The 18288-nt window shown below is 41.5% G+C and overlaps 3 protein-coding genes across 3 annotated transcripts in view; all 3 read left to right on the top strand.

The window, feature by feature from the left end:
• Positions 1 to 4968: 4968 nt before the first annotated feature.
• On the top strand, positions 4969 to 8964 carry LOC127504211 (uncharacterized). The gene is made up of 9 exons (XM_051878749.1): positions 4969 to 5096; positions 5214 to 5360; positions 5443 to 5505; positions 5804 to 5918; positions 6032 to 6162; positions 6947 to 7012; positions 7087 to 7222; positions 7477 to 7590; positions 8428 to 8964. The coding sequence occupies exons 2-9, from the start codon at positions 5220 to 5222 to the stop codon at positions 8598 to 8600; spliced, it is 939 nt and encodes a 312-aa protein (XP_051734709.1). The 5' UTR covers positions 4969 to 5096; positions 5214 to 5219; the 3' UTR covers positions 8601 to 8964.
• Positions 8667 to 11612, top strand: LOC127504355 (cyclic nucleotide-gated cation channel subunit A-like). The gene is made up of 5 exons (XM_051878894.1): positions 8667 to 8681; positions 8808 to 8950; positions 9045 to 9154; positions 10686 to 10818; positions 11215 to 11612. The coding sequence occupies exons 1-5, from the start codon at positions 8667 to 8669 to the stop codon at positions 11399 to 11401; spliced, it is 588 nt and encodes a 195-aa protein (XP_051734854.1). The 3' UTR covers positions 11402 to 11612.
• A 540-nt stretch (positions 11613 to 12152) lies between these two features.
• Positions 12153 to 18288, top strand: part of LOC127504210 (uncharacterized) — a 38120-nt gene continuing 31984 nt past the window's right edge. The window contains exon 1 of the mRNA XM_051878748.1: positions 12153 to 12319. Coding sequence (XP_051734708.1) covers positions 12251 to 12319 — 69 coding nt within the window. The 5' untranslated portion in view covers positions 12153 to 12250. The remainder of the gene's footprint in view (positions 12320 to 18288) is intronic.

The following is an 18288-nucleotide window of genomic DNA, read 5'->3' as shown; positions in this document are numbered from 1 at the left end:
GCAACTCTTTGGATACCTTTATCAACAGAAAACGAATCATTAGCCCCTTTCACACACAGAGTATTTGCTGGTAAATTACCATTAAATTACTGGTAAGAGATCATTTGTGAACAGGACCTTTTCAAAAATACTGGTAAATCGGTTCTGGCAATTTAACAGTAAGGGAAGTTGTAACATTACCGGTAAATTACTGGTATGATGCTGTGTGTGAATGAGGAATAAAGATTACCAATATGAACACATACGAAGTTAGAACATGCTGACGTAAGAAGTCTGCTTTGGGACAATCATAAAGTTCTTATGGAGAGGACGTCATCACTCCTCGCTGTTTACAGTAAGCTCCACTGCTTTTTTCTTTGTAAATATGTGCTAGATATATATGCTTTGACCGTTGCATCACATCTCACTGGTAAAAAGCCAGAATGCCATTGTGTGAACAGCATATTTGTGTATTTACAGCGAGTAACATGTTTGTACCATGCCTCAGAGACGACGCTATTTTGTCAAGGTGCTAACATAGCATAATCAGAATTACCTATAATGCCCCTTTTTACAAGAATATCTTGTAATAATATAATAATATATTGTAAAAATACAAGAAGTCTTAGGTGTCCCCGTATGTGTCTGTGAAGTTTTAGTTCAAAATACCCCACAGATCATTAATTATACCATGTTGTTAATGCCCATTTTTGAGTGGAAGCAAAAACATGCTGTTTTCGTGCATGTGTCTTTAAATGCAAATAAGCTGCTTCTCCCCACCCCCTTTTCTTAAGAGGGTGGAGCCTGTAAAAGAATGCGCATAAGCGTTTTGCCGCTCTATATTTGAGGCTTTCATATTACTTTAGCGCAATAAAAGATTATTAACAGCCTATCTTGTTCTGTCCTATCTATGATATGTTGTTGCCTCATTAAAAATTTACTGCATTTAAAATAAATGTCTTTTCGTTTTATAGCCTAGTACATATAAATATTTGTTATTCATCAATCTATTTTATAACAATACAAAGAGCACTGTGGAACATTTGACCTTTTATTTGGTTTTATACAGTGAAGACTATGATATTTTACATTTTTGATGACTATTTCTGATCCTGAAAATCTAGTTTAGACCTACATTAAAAAAACCTCAAAAAAAAAAAAAGTTTATTTAATTTGTATATGATTGTTGTGTTGTATTTATTTGTGCTATTGCTCGTAATTGATTATTAAAAGAATAACTAGGCCTATTTTATTTTTTTATTTATTACTTTTTTGTGGTGGGGCCAGTGAAAAGTTTGGCAGGGCAAGTAAAAATTTGAACAAATGCTTAGCGTTGAGCCCAGTAATATGAATCAAACAAAAGAAAAACAGAAAATCACTCACTGCTCTTGATTGAATAACTTTTGTAGCTTTAATAAGAATAAATTATTTGAATGCTGCTGTTAATTGCTCTGGTGAGGAGATAAACATGGCGGATTGTGCACAGCTCACTCAGGGCGGGGTCTATGCTAATTGCATTTAAAGATACATGCATGGTGATATTTATATGCCATGTTTTTTTTTTCTTCTACAGTTTCAACTAATTCGACAGGAGTAAAAGACATGGAGTTCTATGCTACCTCGCTTTACTGGTCAACCATCACACTATGCTCCATAGGGTGAGAACTGTCATTGTTATATGCTATGCACAGTATGTTACATGAGTGTTTTTTTTTTAAATTATCTTACAGTATCTCACAGAAGTGAGTACACCCCTCACATTTTTGTAATTATTTTATTATATCTTTTCATGTGACAACACTAAAGAAATGACACTTTGCTAAAATGTAAAGTAGTGAGTGTACAGCTTGTACAACAGTGTAAATTTGCTGTCCCCTCAAAATAACTAACACACAGCCATTAATGTCTAAACCGCTGGCCACAAAAGTGAGTACACCACTAAGTGAAAATGTCCAAATTGGGCCCAAAGTGTCAATATTTTGTGTGGCCATTATTTTCCAGAACTGCCTTAACCCTCTTGGGAATGGAGTTCACCAGAGCTTCACAGGTTGCCACTGGAGTCCTCTTCCACTCCTCCATGACGACATCACGGAGCTGGTGGGTGTTAGAGACCTTGCGCTCCTCCACCTTCCGTTTGAGGATGCCCCACAGATGCTCAATAGGGTTTAGGTCTGGAGACATGCTTGGCCAGTCCATCACCTTTACCCTTAGCTTCTTTAGCAAGGCAGTGGTCATCTTGGAGGTGTGTTTGGGGTCATTATCATGTTGAAATACTGCCCTGCAGCCCAGTCTCAGAAGGGAGGGGATCATGCTCTGTTGGCATTCGTGGTTCCCTCAATGAACTGTAGCTCTCCAGTGCCGGCAGCACTCATGCAGCCCCAGACCATGACACTCCCACCACCATACTTGACTATAGGCAAGACACACTTGTCTTTGTACTCCTCACCTGGTTGCCACCACACACGCTTGACACCATCTGAACCAAGTTTATCTTGGTCTCATCAGACCACAGGACATGGTTCCTTAGTCTGTTTGTCTTCAGCAAACTGTTTGTGGGCTTTCTTGTGCATCATCTTTAGAAGAGGCTTCCTTCTGGGACGACAGCCATGCAGACCAATTTGATGCAGTGTGCGGCGTATGGTCTGAGCACTGACAGGCTGACCCCCCACCCCTTCAACCTCTGCAGCAATGCTGGCAGCACTCATACATCTATTTCCCAAACACAACCTCTGGATATGACGCTGAGCACGTGCACTCAACTTCTTTGGTCGACCATGGCGAGGCCTGTTCTGAGTGGAACCTGTCCTGTTAAACCGCTGTATGGTCTTGGCCACCGTGCTGCAGCTCAGTTTCAGGGTCTTGGCAATCTTCTTATAGCCTACGCCATCTTTATGTAGAGCAACAATTCTTTTTTTTCAGATCCTCAGAGAGTTCTTTGCCATGAGGTGCCATGTTGAACTTCCAGTGACCAGTATGAGAGAGTGAGAGCAATAACACCAAATTTAACACACCTGCTCCCCATTCACACCTGAGACCTCGTGACACTAACGAGTCACATGACACCGAGGAGAGAAAATGGCTAATTGGGCCCAATTTGGACATTTTCACTTAGTGGTGTACTCACTTTTGTGGCCAACGGTTTAGACATTAATGGCTGTGTGTTAGTTATTTTGAAGGGACAGCAAATTTACACTGTTATACAAGCTGTACACTCACTACTTTACATTGTAGCAAAGTGTCATTTCTTCAGTGTTGTCACATGAAAAGATATAATAAAATAATTACAAAAATGTGAGGGGTGTACCCACTTCTGTGAGATACTGTATATATTAAAAAAATTGTTTTGTTTTTCCTTGGCTCTTTAAAAGGAATTAAACTATATATCTTTATAAACTATATATCTTTATGAACTTTAAATCCAAAACAGTGATATAAAACTCAGATGCAAGTATTATATGCAAGATTTATGCAGCAGCTTTTTTTAATTGATCCATTTGTGACATTATTGACAATTAAGGACATTTGCTCCTAAAAGACTTTTAGCACGTTTTTACTATTACAGTTCTCATTGTTTACTGTTCGTAAAAAGTGTTGATTATAGCATTATATTTAGATTGTGCCATGAAAGGTTGCAGTGATGAGCATGTAGCTGATCACAGACATGTTGTTGAGTGCATGAATGCAGTGATCTCGTCATTGTAACTCGATTTCTGCAAACTAACAATTGCTTTCATCATAACTAACAGTGCAAACACAATGTAAATAAGAGATTCATTGATTCTAACGGGAGTTTTGGGGAGAGTCCAGAACACTCACGCTGTTTGATTGACAGTTCTAGTGATTGTAAAGGAAGCGTTCTTTGATCGCTTTCTATATATAAAATTTAATCACAGTTTAAATAACAGATTATTTTCATCGTACTAAGAGAAACAATGTGAAGTTGACTGTTTATTCAATGGTTTGATTTACTGAAAATAAACAATTTTGAGACAAAAACATCTGACTGTAGGCCTACATGAATCATTACATGTCAGAAATCACTGGTCACTGGTGATTTTGGTTAGACATGTACACATAATTTGTACATATCAAACGATCTGTAACAAAGTAATAGTGACAGAGTAAAAAACGTTTTTACTCACACAAGTGTGTTGCGCCGTTCCTGTCGGAGCCAATATAGAAGGCACAGCATCATTTTTTTTTTACATTTCTGACTCTCTGCAAATCAAATGATGCTATTGTGTTTTTCCACAACCTGGCACTGCACATCATTTTGCACTCTTCAAAGGCATGTTTATTGCTTAGTTGCTCGATCCAGTGTTAGCTAGCATCTGTTATTTACCTACTACTACTTGTCATGCTCGAATCAGTGGCTGGGGCTACTAAACTTTAGGGTTTGTGATGTCACCAACCCAGGAAGAAGCTCGTTGTAGTCCCTACCAGTCGTTACCAGTACGTAGTCCTTCTGTAAAAGAAAAGCGATTTCTGTAAAAGAAAATATCTCAATTTGCATTGAACTTTGAGTGTTGTAACTTTGCAGATGTTGTTTATGCTCAAACAGTAAGATTACACACTAACTAAAGTTAAAAAAGTGAAATCAAAATCAAGGATCCCTTTTAAATACTGTACCTTATATATTCTTTACTCTTCAAAAGACATTATTTCATCATATTGTCTCATTAAATATATTGAACAGCTATGGAGATTTACATGCCACAAATCTGGAAGAGGCCACAGTTGCATCGCTTGTGATGGTGGTTGGATTTCTTGCCTTTGGAATCAGCATGTCTAGTTTGAGCTCAGTTATAAGCAACATGATGGCTCAAAGAGGAAGATTTTACCATAGAATGGAGTCTGTTCATCATTACATGGTTTGTAATAAGAAGATTTTAGTTTACCGTCTGTCATTTCTACTAGTAATTTCATCTTTGTTTCCCCCCTTTTAATCAAAGAGGCATATGGAATTGCCAGAGGAAATCCAGTCGTGGGTGCACGACTATTATTACTATCTTTGGTACCACCACAAGGGTCGCGTCATTCAAGGACTCTTGGATGATCTCCCGTTTGTCCTGCATTCAGATGTTTCAAGTTGTTGTCACAAATCTCTGTTTAAAAAAGTGAGTCATCTAATAAATTATCTGAGGCCATAATAACGCATAATAGCGTTTTTGATTAACTGTTGATACAATTGCAAAGACTTTTTATGTTTATTTTAAAGTTATCCATCTTTCTAGGCCAAGATGTTCAGAGACACAGAACATGGCTTTAAAAGGGCTTTGTCGCTGAGATTTAAAACCTACATGTACAGTCCTGGACAAGTTCTGGCTAAAACTGGAGAAATTAATCAAAATCTGTATTACATTAAGCATGGACTTCTACAGGTACGCCTAACATAAGTCTGTGAGGACATCTGAGGACAATGATTTAGTAAGTTTTGAAGAACTCATTTGCTCTATTTTTCAGGTTCTTTGTATGGATTCTGGGAATGAGATTGCAAAATTACTACCAGGCACATTGTTTGGAGAGGTATAATGCTCAGATCTATGTTCTCAATATTAACATCTATAAATGATTTGCTAAAATATAATAGGTAAAACTATCCTAAATTATTATATCCTAAAAATATTTTAGTCTAAAATGCTTGTTTTCAAACTGAAAATATATAATTTGAAAAATAATAATCTCTTTTTGTTAAGATGGTGAACACTTTTCATTAAAAGTAGTATGTTTTTTTTTTTGTTTTTTTTTTGAGGATTTTAGAAAACCTAATTCAGTTGTATATTCTGTAAACACATTTGTTTTTTATCTGTTTTTTTTCCCCCAGACCCATTTGGTGTACAATATCCCTAGAAATGTTACAGTGCGAACACTAACATTGTGTGAAATTACCGTTTTGAAACATAAGGAATTGCTTTCACTCTTTGCTGACTACCCTGAAGGTAATAACATTTAGCATTTTTTTTTTTTTTTTTGCTGATTTATGATGGTTTGTTTTTACTATAAGAATTCTCAATGATGGCACACTAATAGAGTTTCATATCTTTTTCTAAAGCTGGTGCTAAGATTGTCAGAACTCCCAAGACACGTATTCAAAATTTCAAGCGTCCTCTACGAGAAGCATGTGGAGTTGCCTGCCTCCCCAAAAATGTTGCATTTGAAAAGAAGGAGGGCATGAAACTTAAGGTTAGTGACTGAAGGACTACGTTTATATGTGCACCAATAATGTGATTATTATCATAAGCAATCACAGTAAGATGTTTACATGACACACGCAAACCTCTTCATTCCAGTTTACAGGCAATTTTCATTATTCTGATTATTAGCTAAGAATTGTGGTTATTTTTACTGCTAGTATTCACATATGCACAGCATAAATGATGAATTCACATACTGGCCACTTTTTTAATCTACTTCATCAAATGCAAAACACATTTCTATGGACGTCTTGGACTTTTTTTCCCCAGTGACGCTCCTTAAATGTCTTCTTTTCAATGTTTTCAACCATCAGTATACTGCATTATATTAATGTCGCACAACGTTGTCAACATGAACTCCAAAAATGTGATGCCTTTCTTTACCGCTATCTTTACGAATCTGCGCATGACAATGTCATCCGTGTACGTCGGTTGCACATGCACACATTGATTAGAGTGGAGTGAGATGCAATGTGTTTGTAAGTGTTTACATGCATGTTTGGTGTGATTTAAAATCAGAATACGTCACATATTTTACTACGATTATGAGCTTAATCGCATCAATTTGATCAAGGTATTGTGTACATAAGGTGAAATTTAATCACTATATTGCCTAAATCTCATTATAATCACATTATAAGGGTGCATGCAGACATTGTCAATGACTGCTTTTGGCTATTTTTGAAATGGATTTAAGTTTTGTTTTAGGGTAAAAGGGTATTATCCCAATATTTGTACAGATGTCCTAAATGAATGCAAAACTTTTGTTATAGACAAGGGATAGGAGGATTTTTGCCGCGTCCTTGGAACATGTTTCAAACCAGCCTCCTCAAGTTGAGGTGAGTTTGGTGGATTTAAATGTATTTGAATTGTTATGCCGTTTAATATTTAATTGCCATGTCCATTTCTCTAGATATTTTGGAAGAGAACTTTCCAGCCTGACAGTGCTTTTGTAAAGTCCTGGAAGGTCTTTTTTTTCTGGTGCATCACTGTTTCAGTTTTCCTGAAGACTTGGGTGTTTTTTTTCACCAACAGTGCAGACCTAAAGGGTATGTTTCTGTTTGATTTAGAGCACTGATTTTTCGTTGAGAGGTTTACATAATTATATTTCATGTTGAAAAAAAATAACAAAACATTATTTATAAAAACAAAATTGTAGAAATGTAGAACAAACTTAATTTGTTTCAGTAGAGATGGTAAAATCAAAATATTTCAATAAATACTGTGGTACATTTAATGGCTTTTTAAGGTTTGAAATGTTTTGTCTAATATCAGATACCAAATGTTGTTGTTGCTTGTTAAGGGCTCTTCAGTGGAGGCTGGTCTGTCTATTACCTTTCAGTTGATGGCCTGGTTAACATTGCTGCTGTATTTGACATCCTGGTGAATCTCCGCACTAGTGTGTTTACAGAAGATGGTACTGTTTAATTTACATGTTCATTTTCGTAATGAAGGCAAATTTAAAATATCTTGGTAAATTATTTATTTAAAAATGTTGTTTAATAACATGTGTTCTGTAAATACTACATCAAGACTATCAATTGATCTCAACTGGACCCATTGCATATTTAGGGCCCTATGAAATCTGTTTTATTTTCCCCCAAATTTTGTTTTATTTTTTTGACAAAAATGACATTGTTAGGACCTTATGATTTTTTTTTTTCTCAAATTCTGTTTTATTTTACCAAATTCGTTTTTTTGGATTCATACCATTTTTAAAGAGATTCTGTTTCATTAAATTTTAATAATCAAAAAGCATGTCAAATTAATTGAATTCATAAAAACAACAGTTTATTATTATTCGGGAATTTGTTGTGTTGCGTCGCTCCGCATCCAGTGTAGATAATATCACTGATTATAATGGATTCTGTTGTCTTTGACATGTCGCGCCGCTCGCGTCCAGTGTAGACGGTGTAAGACTTTAGTATGGGGAACAATTCTCACTTTTAACTAGTTGCTTATTAGCTTGCATATTGGCTGTTTATTAGTACTTATAAAGCACATATTAATCCCTTATTCTGCATGACCTTATTCTACATCCCTAAATCCTACTGCACACCTAAACTTAAACGCTACAACAACTACCTTACTAACTATTAATAAGCAGTAAATTAGGAATTTATTGAGGCAAAAGTCACAGTTAATAGTGAATTAAGTGTTCCCCATACCAAAGCGTTACCAAATTTACTATACTAATTAGTTGCAGTGTTATTGTTTGATGCCTAAAACTTTTTTGTTCTTTTTTGTTCTCCAGGACTTGTAACAGATTTTGCAGTAATATTTCAAGCGTATCGAAGGTCTTGGGACTTGTATTATGATGTCCTTGCAGTTTTACCCTTGGAATTTATATATTTTGCTTTCGGCGGTACAGAACACTTGAGAATTTTTGGCCTAGTCAAGCTGATTCTGATTCACAAGGTATTTTAAATATTTTTATGCACAGTAATTTTTTTTCTTTCTTTCTTTTTTTGGTAATATGTTGTAATACTAATAATGAAAAGTATAATTGCAGAGCCTTGAAGTTGACTTTATCTTTGTGGTGGGGATAGTAAAACCAGTGTATGGATTAATTGGGGTTCAGTTAGGTAGTTGAGTTGATACCCTGATACTTCATCATTGTTATTGTGGTTTCAGATTTATAAGCATTTCTCTCAAAATGAATGTGACATCTATAAGAACATATTTGAACAAAGAATAGCAAAATGCCTCTTCATCTTGATTTTCTATGTGCATTTTTGTGCTGGCTTATTGTACCTGTCAGCATGCCATGAAGAAAGGTAAGTGTGTTTTATTAAAGCGCTAACCTAGAAAAAAAAGTGATAGAATTATTTTAAAGAACAGTTTTAATAAAGCTTTTTATTTACTTTTAAGTTGTAATGAGGAATCATGGGCATGGAATGCTGGACTTAAATCTACTCAGTCCAAATTTGATCAGTATATATATGCAGCATATTGGACAACTACAACTATCACAAGTGTTGGTAAGTACCATATATCTATGTGTCTTTGGGCCAGATTTACTAACAGCTTGCACCAGCGCAAACCCTCATTTGGTGTTAAAAATCTACTGTCAGGATTTACTAAAGACACACAGTGCAAAATTAGTGCTCAAAAGGTGTGGACTGAGTTATTTATTTTTTGCATATGCACTTGTAGGAGTTTCCCTTTCAGGCGCAAAATTTATGGGAGGAGAGTATAGAAATTAATCACGCAATGCGATTTAGTAATGTTAGTAATGTTTGTGCTCGTCAATTTATTGGTATTTGGCCATTATTTAACGCCCCCCAAAAAAGTCTTAACCCATTTTGCGACATGACTGCATTTGTTGCTGCTAGGAGGAGAAACCGCAGAGAACAGAAAGCGCATGGTAGAAGAGAAAAAAATATTTTCCACTCGGCCCAACGCTAATTTGCGCTGCTCTTGTTAGATTGCGTTGGTCATTATGTAAATGATTTGACTGTGTCTGTGTTGTTTAATTAGCGCGTCAGCAGTAGATCATGTGCAAAACTTGCCACTCCCATCGGCGTATTTGTGGAATTGCGCTCTCACGCTAAATTGCCCCGTTTAGCAAATCTGGCCCTTTGTGTGTATAAATGTGCCATTCTTTTGAATTGCTTCAAACTCAAAGTTAGGAACATTTTTGACTACATTTTAGGTACACATATCTAGTAACATTATTGTATGGAGTTTGCATGTTCTCGTAGCAGTAACAGTGGTCAAGTGGTATAAAGGATGGATTAATGGATGGATTTATTGCAAGGAAAATACTTTTTATTTGCCATGTACACGTAAGGGCTTTTCACACTCAGTAAACGAAATCCGGTTATCTTGCTTTACATTTCTCATAATTTACCTGGGTTCAACAATTAATCCTGGCTATTCATAAGCATTTCCCCTCAAATGCTCAAACAGCCTACTGTTTATACAACACACAGTATTTCTATGACTGTGAAAATGAGGCACGCGATTAGGTGTTTGTTGCTAAGCATATAGCTGTAACTTTCTAACACTGCATCATTTCACGCTGTACATGCTTGGCATCACAATGCGGGGTTAACATCTTAAAAGCGGTGCTAACCCTGCTTCTAAATTACACGTGTGAAATGTTCTTTTACCTGGGAATAAAAGCGGAGTTTAGATCCATGATAAAACAGGGTTAAACAGTGTGAAATGCCCTATAGTGGGGATAGCATCTATCACTATTTGCACTGAGAAAATTATATTAAAGTTAAAAACTTAAAAACTTTATGACAGTGACTTCCTGAAAGAAATAACAGGTACTCTATAAATTATGATTTTGAATATATTTAGCGTATTATTATATCCCAATTAATGTTTTGATTTAAGCAGATAACACATCATATTCATAACATATATGAAATAGCCACAATTTGAATTTCCAAGTACTTTTAAGTTCTTGTCACCAAGACAAATGATGCTTACATTGTTATGAACCAGTAAATATGAAACCAAAGTTAACAAAAGCATTAAGACACAATTTTTATTTTTCAGGATATGGAGACATCGTTCCTGGCTCTTTGGTTGAACAATGTCTGGCAGCAGCTGTTGGTCTTTTTGGCTTGCTGATTCTTAACTATATTGTTAGCCAAATGTCTGCAACATTATCTGGTGAAAATGCTAACAGGTAAATGTTTTTGATTACATATGCTATTTTTAATCTAGTTCAAAATGCTTTTTTGTGGAGCAAAAGTTCATTTAGCATAGTAAAGTATACTGTAGTACAAGGGCAATTTATTGAAATTTATTGAATGACTGAAATTGGACTATGGTCTGTCCTGTGACAGACAGTTTGGATCACTATGCTGAAATTCTGAGAAAATGAAATATTTAAATCACTCAAAACTTTGAACCTTCAGTACCACAGTTGCATTTTGCCTTTGTACAGCAATAATATTCTTCACCGGGTCTCACTGCAAAATGTTTAATTTTTACAGATACATTTTCTGATAACAAGATTCAGTAATATAGCTCAATTTATGCACATATTGATGCTTTTTTTCTTTTTCTTCTTTTTGCTTAGGGTGAATTTCCAGAATCTTTTTTCAGAAATGCGTCACTTCATGGAGCGACATAAACTCAAAGCTTCCCTACAGATCAGAGTCATGAATTATATGAATCTCCTGTGGTCCAAATATCAGTATGCCTCTAATTTGTTTTATAACACAAACATTAAAACTGTGAGCAACTTGAGCAAAAACTCTCTCTAAAGAACTTTGAGGGGAACATATAATCAATATGTTTTTCTCCAGCGTACATAAGTGTACAGGGTTTTTTTCCACAGTGGATGCATAAGAGGCACGTAGTTCATATTAAATACATGGACTCCATTTTTGATTTTGCATACCTCCTGACAAAAATAAAGAAATTATTGAGACAGATTTTTATCATAATAATATAATATTTGATAATAAATCCTTAGACCTTTCTAATGATTTATAGACATACTGCTTGCATGTTAACAGGTAACAGGTAAGTTTTAAATATTATTTTCTAATTATTATAGTTATATTTATAATTAAATACTAATGCTAAATACTTTAATAATGAAAGTTATTACAACAGTAATATTTCTTATTTGGTTTAATATTTTTATTTAGCAATAATGATAATAATAATAAAAATAATTAGTCAAAATGATATATTAGCACAAAATTTCGAGCCAAGTTGTGCAGCCCTACAAACAAGCAAAACAAGCCTGGTATTGTTTATCTTTTTTTTTTTTCATTTGTTTTATAAAATCGCATTTTAAATCGCAATTTTAACCAGAAAAATCGCAATTAGATTTTTTTCTCCAAATCGTGCAGCCCTACATTAGAGTACTTATCACTTTTACTGAAGTGATATTTTAATAGAATATCTGTACTTTTAATTTAAGTAGATGATTTTAGGAACACAACTTTGACAAATAAGTGACTTTCAGTGTGTGCTGTGTCAAAGGTCATTGCTACTTACAAACAATTGTCTTATGCCTGGATATGACTAGATTTTTTTTTTTTTAAAGCCTTGTTTATTTATTTTTCTTCAGAGGTGAAGCTTTCCCAGGAGGAAAATTTTTAATGTATGACTTGCCAGATGAACTTAAACAGAGTATCGTAATGGCAGAGAGAGGGGAGCTTCTTTCACAGGTCGGTATTTTTTAAATGATTTCAAAAAGTACCCTGTTTTTGTTTTTTAAAACCATTAACTGTCTCTATTTTTAAAAATAATATATATAAAAAAACATTGTATGGGTTATATATATGCATAGCACGTCAAACAAACATAGTTGATGAAATATATGAAATGTACTGTATGTCCTTTAATGTAGTGATGTTACGTTTGACACCGAGGCTTTGAAGCTTGTATAAAAAAAAAAAAAACATCTCACAGTGAAGCACTGTACTGGAACTTGATTTGTTTTGCCATAACCACGTGATCTGTGACATCCGAAGCTCCATTTTCACACACAACCACGTGACTGCTTTGTAACCCCTTGCACAGGTTTTAAGTGTCATTCACTTCTTTGATAAGAATAAATCATAATTCGAATAAATATTTACATGTGTAGTTTTTGGGCTTATTCAATTTGTAATAATCCTCAGTTCACAAGCACTTCAACTGACCATTCCACTATAATCTTCATTTATTTTGATCATACATGCCTAGCTTGCCTGTGAACTCAGGTTTAGTACTAAGGCTTTTGTGAATAAGGCTGCATGTGTTGATCAAAGCAGATTCATAAAAATTGCTACAGTACAACACTACAGCACACAAGTTGATTTGTGAAATTCATTCACAGACTCATTTATTCATACACTGCTTAACCGTGACACGTATGGAGTATTTATGTATCCTAATTATTTTTTTATTGCCTTTATGTGTTTCATAGCACAAAATTATTTATTATATGAAACAATCAAAAAATGGCTGGGTCGCATGGGACGCAAAGGCAGCTTTCCACCTTTTAACCACAAGATGTTGTGTGTTCCCTTTCAGTCGGTCACGTTCGACGTACGTCAGTAGTGACCGACGAATTGGGATATCGCTAGAGAGCCCTATCAGCTTCGAGTGAACTACAACAGGCCAATGAAGTTGGCGTGCGATATTTGCATAATGCGCACCGCCCCCGCCAGGTGGTATAAATAGGGGAGCAGATGCAATCGCACTCTGTCTTTCGCTTCGGAGCCAACCTGTGTGTTCCTGCTGTTAGTCTGAGAGTGACTTCGCAAGCCTTTGAAGAGCTTTTGTTCTACAGTGCTGGCTTTATGGCACCTTACAGCGAGGCCGCGAGCTTTCCCAGAGTGAGCTTCTCGAGCTGTTATACAGCTCTCAACTGCTGTTTTCACAGCATTATTTGCCCCGTTGGTTTGCGATTTGGGCCGGTTCCTCTGTGTGTGTGACTCAGGGAGTGAAAAGTGTACCTGCAGTCACATCGCGGCTGTTCCCTGTGTGCTTCGGCACAAAGAACAAGAGCTTCTAAAAGAGCTTCACAGACAGACACTGCGTCTTTTTCAAGACGTCATTCTGTCTGTGCGTTTCTGGAGGCGGTCGTTTCCTATCCTCACTGACGGCCACAATCACTTTCTCTCATGTCTGCTTAGCGTGCTGAGACTGTGTTTGTGGGTGGTTCATATTCTCTTGTAAAAAAAGAGAGCATGCCCACGTCGGCGCGTTGTTCGTCTTGCCTTTCTCGTAAGGGCTTGAGCGCTCAGCGCGCCGTGTGCCGTCGAGCTGCCGGCTGACAGCGCGCGTTGCCATGGCAACCCAGCGCGTTGTTCGGCGCTCTAGATGCGTGGTCGAGACTCGAGTGCCTCAAACGAGGTGGAGTCCCCTCACCTATTCCCCGATCTAGTTTCTCTTTCTGAATCAGAAAAGTACTACTTTTGGTGAATAAGCCAGGGTGACCAGAGGATCACAGTGGGGCATTACCTGCCGAGCCAATCTCCGTGGGCCCCCCACTCCTCTAGCGCATCGCAAACATGCTGTGACTGTGTTCGTGGGTGGTTTATGTTTGGTAAAAACATGGCCACGTCGGCGCTCAGCGCCGTGTGTCGTTCAGTTAGACGACCACGTTCACTCTCTCACATGGCTGGTAGCTTCTGGGTGGATTGCTGGTCCTTCTCATGGGGGACCTAGCATCTTAGTCAGGGCTCCAGCAGAGGATCAGATGTCGACTGCTACATTGGAGAGAGGGTTGTTGGGCTCTGGACATGAAGATGAGGCTGAGCGTCCCACGGTTGTGATGTGCTCATGCTGAATCAGATTCAGAGTTAACGACCATGCTTTCCCGGGCCCCTGGGGGCGTGGTGTGACGCGTACTCGCCTTGCCCCGCCCCCTGTCTTAGCCTGGACGTGCATGAAAAACTTGGCAGTTTGGAAGCCTTTTTTGGTGCCAAATATGGAACACCAAAAGGGTCATATCTGCATTAAAAGTTTTTTCTCTCTCACTACCCTCTGTGGTGGGGTGGCAGTGCTACGGGCACACCACCTCTGCCCTGCATGGGTCTTGGCCCCCGGCAAGTCTGTGGAAGGCCAAAGCACTCATTGCATATGGGTAGTTCTGAGTCGGGGTTGAGCTACGCATGATGCAAGTCATAGCGCAGGCCCCTGGCCAGACAATGTCTACCATGGTGGTCCGGAAACACCCCTGGCTAGCCTTGCAGAGGTGTGTCATCGTCTAAGTACGCTTTCTCAATGCTCTCATCTCACAAGCTGGCCTAAAATCCAGCCCGCTCAGCCCGCAGCCAAGCCACTTGGCTAGCGAGAAGCGGTCCTGGAGAAACTGGTGACCTGGAGCTGAGGTAAACAGTTCTTCGGGAGACGATGCCCGCATCGCTCCCTCCCCGGAGGAGGGCCGGGTGGAGAATTTTGGTTTGTTCCGCCGCTGGCTCTCCGGAGACCAGCGGTGCCCACGGAGTAGAACTGTTTTCTGACCCTCCAGGTCCCAAGAGGGCGCGGCTGGCAGTGCGCGAGGCCCCACCTCGCCACTCTCAGCCCCCTCTCACTTCGCCAGCAGGTTCCAGTGTGTTGGTCGAGGCCGCCTCCCATGTGCCGTCTCCCATTCACACTGCCACCTTGCAGAGTCTGACCACACTACGGGCCGCTATGCCGTCCGAGTCGGGTCCAGCACTCTACCTCGCTGCCCCACGCCCGGTACGTCTGGTCCATTTGGTCCCGCTGGTTCGGTGTCTGGAAGCCTGGCTAGCGCTTTCCAGCCCGTCCCGCTGGCTCATTTGTACCATCAGACTCGGCTATGCGATTCAGTTCGCCCGGCGTCCCCCGGTGTTCAGGGGTGTCCATTACACTCGTGTGTCCCTGGACAATGCACCTGTTCTCTGGGCGGAGATTGCTGTCCTCCTGGCGAAGGATGCAGTCGAGCCGGTCCCTCCAGCCGATTTGAAGTCAGGGTTCTCCAGCCCCTACTTCATTGTACCCAAGAAGGGCGGTGGGCTACGGCCAATCCTGGATCTGCGTGTCCTGAATTGGTCCCTTCTCAGGCTGCCGTTCAAGATGCTTATGCAGAAGTGCATTTTCAAATGCATCCGTCCCCAGGATTGGTTTGCAGCGATCGACCTGAAGGACGCGTACTTTCATGTCTCGATTCTGCCTCGTCACAGACTCCTACGGTTTGCGTTCGAGGGTCGGGCATATCAGTACAAAGTCCTACCCTTCGGGCTGGCCCTGTCGCCCCGCGTCTTTACGAAGGTTGCGGAGGCGGCCATTGTTCCGCTCAAGGAACAGGGCGTTCGCATCTCAACTACCTCGACGACTGGCTCATCCTGGCCAGCTCGTGGGAGCAGTTGTGCGAACACAGGGACATGGTGTTAGCTCACCTCAGTCGGTTGGGTCTTCGGGTCAACTGGGACAAGAGCAAACTCTCCCCCGGGCAGAGGATCTCTTATCTCAGTAGGGAACTGGATTCGGTCGCCTGGACCGCGCGCCTCTCTGAGGAGCGCGTCCAGTCAGTGTTGACCTGCCTGAGTACGCTCAAGCGCAGGACGGCGGCCCCACTGAAACTCTTTCAGAGGCTCCTGGGGCATATGGCATCCGCAGCCGCAGTCATGCCGCTCGGATTGCTTCATATGAGGCCGCTTCAACACTGGCTCCGCGGCCGGGTCCCGAGATGGGCGTGGCAGCGCGGTACGTTCCGTGTCCCCGTGACACCGAACTGCCGTCGCACCCTCACCAAGTGGTCAGACTCTTCGTTCCTGCGGGCTGGAGTTCCCCTCGAACAAGTGTCCAGGCATGCTGTGGTCCACACAGATGCCTCTGCCACGGTGTGGGGGGCCACGTACAACGGGCATGCAGCATCGGGTCTGTGGACGGGGCCCCAACTGCATTGGCATATCAATTGCCTCGAGTTGCTAGCAGTACGTCTTGCACTGGGCCGCTTCCAGGAGCTGTTGACAGACAAGCACGTACTGGTCCGCTCGGACAACACTGCGGCCGTTGCGTACACCAACCATCAGGGTGGTCTACGCTCCCGCCGTATGTCGCAACTCGCCCGCCATCTCTTGCTATGGAGTCAGAAGCATCTGAGGTCGCTTCGTGCCATTCACGCCCCAGGCGTGCTCAACCGTGCAGCCGACGAGCTCTCACGGCAGCCTCCGCTTCCGGGCGAATGGCGACTCCATCCCCAGGTGGTCCAGCTGATCTGGCAGCGCTTTGGCGAGGCACAGATAGATCTGTTCGCCTCCCGGAGACTGCCCACTGCCAGTTCTATTCCCTGACCGGCGGCACGCTCGGCATGGATGCCCTGGCAATCAGCTGGCCCCGGGGCCTACGCAAATATGCGTTTTCCCCCAGTGAGCCTTCTCGCACAGCTCCTGTGCAAAGTCAGGGAGGACGAGGAGCAGGTCTTGTTAGTGGCTCCATACTGGCCCACTCGGACCTGGTTCTCGGACCTCACGCTCCTCGCGACAGCACCTCCCTGGCCCATTCCTCTGAGGAAGGACCTCCTGACTCAGAGACGGGGCACCCTCTGGCACCCGCGTCCCCACCTGTGGAAACTCCATGTGTGGTCCCTGGACGGGACGCGGAGGTTCTGAGTGATCTCCCGCAAGCGGTCGCAGACACCATCACTTCCGCTAGAGCTCCTTCTACGAGGAACCTCTATGCGCTGAAGTGGAACCTATTCGTCGAATGGTGTTCCTCTCAACCAGAGCGAGAGGACCCCCGATCATGTTCGGTCAGAACCGTGCTTTCCTTTCTGCAAGAGGGCCTGGAGCGAAGGCTGTCTCCCTCCACCCTCAAGGTGTATGTTGCCGCTGTCGCCGCACATCACTATGCAGTTGATGGTAAATCGCTAGGGAAGCACGATCTGATCGTCAGGTTCTTGAGGGGGGCGAGGAGACTAATCCTCCCCGGCCCCCCTCTGTACCCTCTTGGGATCTGACCCTGGTTCTTACATCTCTCCGGGGTCGTCCCTTCGAGCCTTTGCAATCAGTCGAGTTAAAAGTACTGTCCTAAAGACCGTCCTCCTGGTTGCATTGGCCTCGCTCAAGAGGGTAGGGGACCTGCACGCATTTTCGGTTGACGAATCGTGCCTGGAATTCGGGCCCGGTGACTCTCACGTTATCCTGTGACCCCGGCCTGGATATGTGCCCAAGGTTCCTACCACTCCCTTTCGAGATCAGGTTGTGAACCTGCAAGCGCTGCCTTCGGAGGAGGCAGACCCAGCCCTAGCTTTGCTCTCTCCCGTCCACGCTCTGCGCCTGTACGTGGACAGAACGCGAAGCTTTAGGACCTCAGATCAGCTCTTTGTCTGTTACGGAGGCCAGCAGAAGGGAAAGGCTGTCTCCAAGCAGAGGATGGCCCACTGGATAGTGGACGCCATCGCCCTGGCGTGTGAGTCCCAGGGCGTGCCTTGCCCGCTCAGGTTGAGAGCCCACTACACCAGAGGAGTGGCCTCTTCCTGGGCGCTGGCGCACGGCTCCTCGCTGACAGATATCTGTAGAGCTGCGGGCTGGGCGACACCTAACACGTTCGCTAGATTCTATAGCCTTCGTGTAGAACCGGTATCTTCCCGTGTACTCGCTTCCACCAGCCGGTAGACGCGAAGAGCCCGTTCTAGTGTCGGCTTGCAATGCCACTCCCGCCCCCTGGGCCGGATACG

This window comes from Ctenopharyngodon idella, chromosome 21 (assembly GCF_019924925.1).
Source record: "Ctenopharyngodon idella isolate HZGC_01 chromosome 21, HZGC01, whole genome shotgun sequence".
Classification (NCBI taxonomy): Eukaryota; Metazoa; Chordata; class Actinopteri; order Cypriniformes; family Xenocyprididae; genus Ctenopharyngodon; species Ctenopharyngodon idella.
Note: the sequence above shows the minus strand (reverse complement) of the source record. Positions and strands in the feature narration are given on the sequence as shown.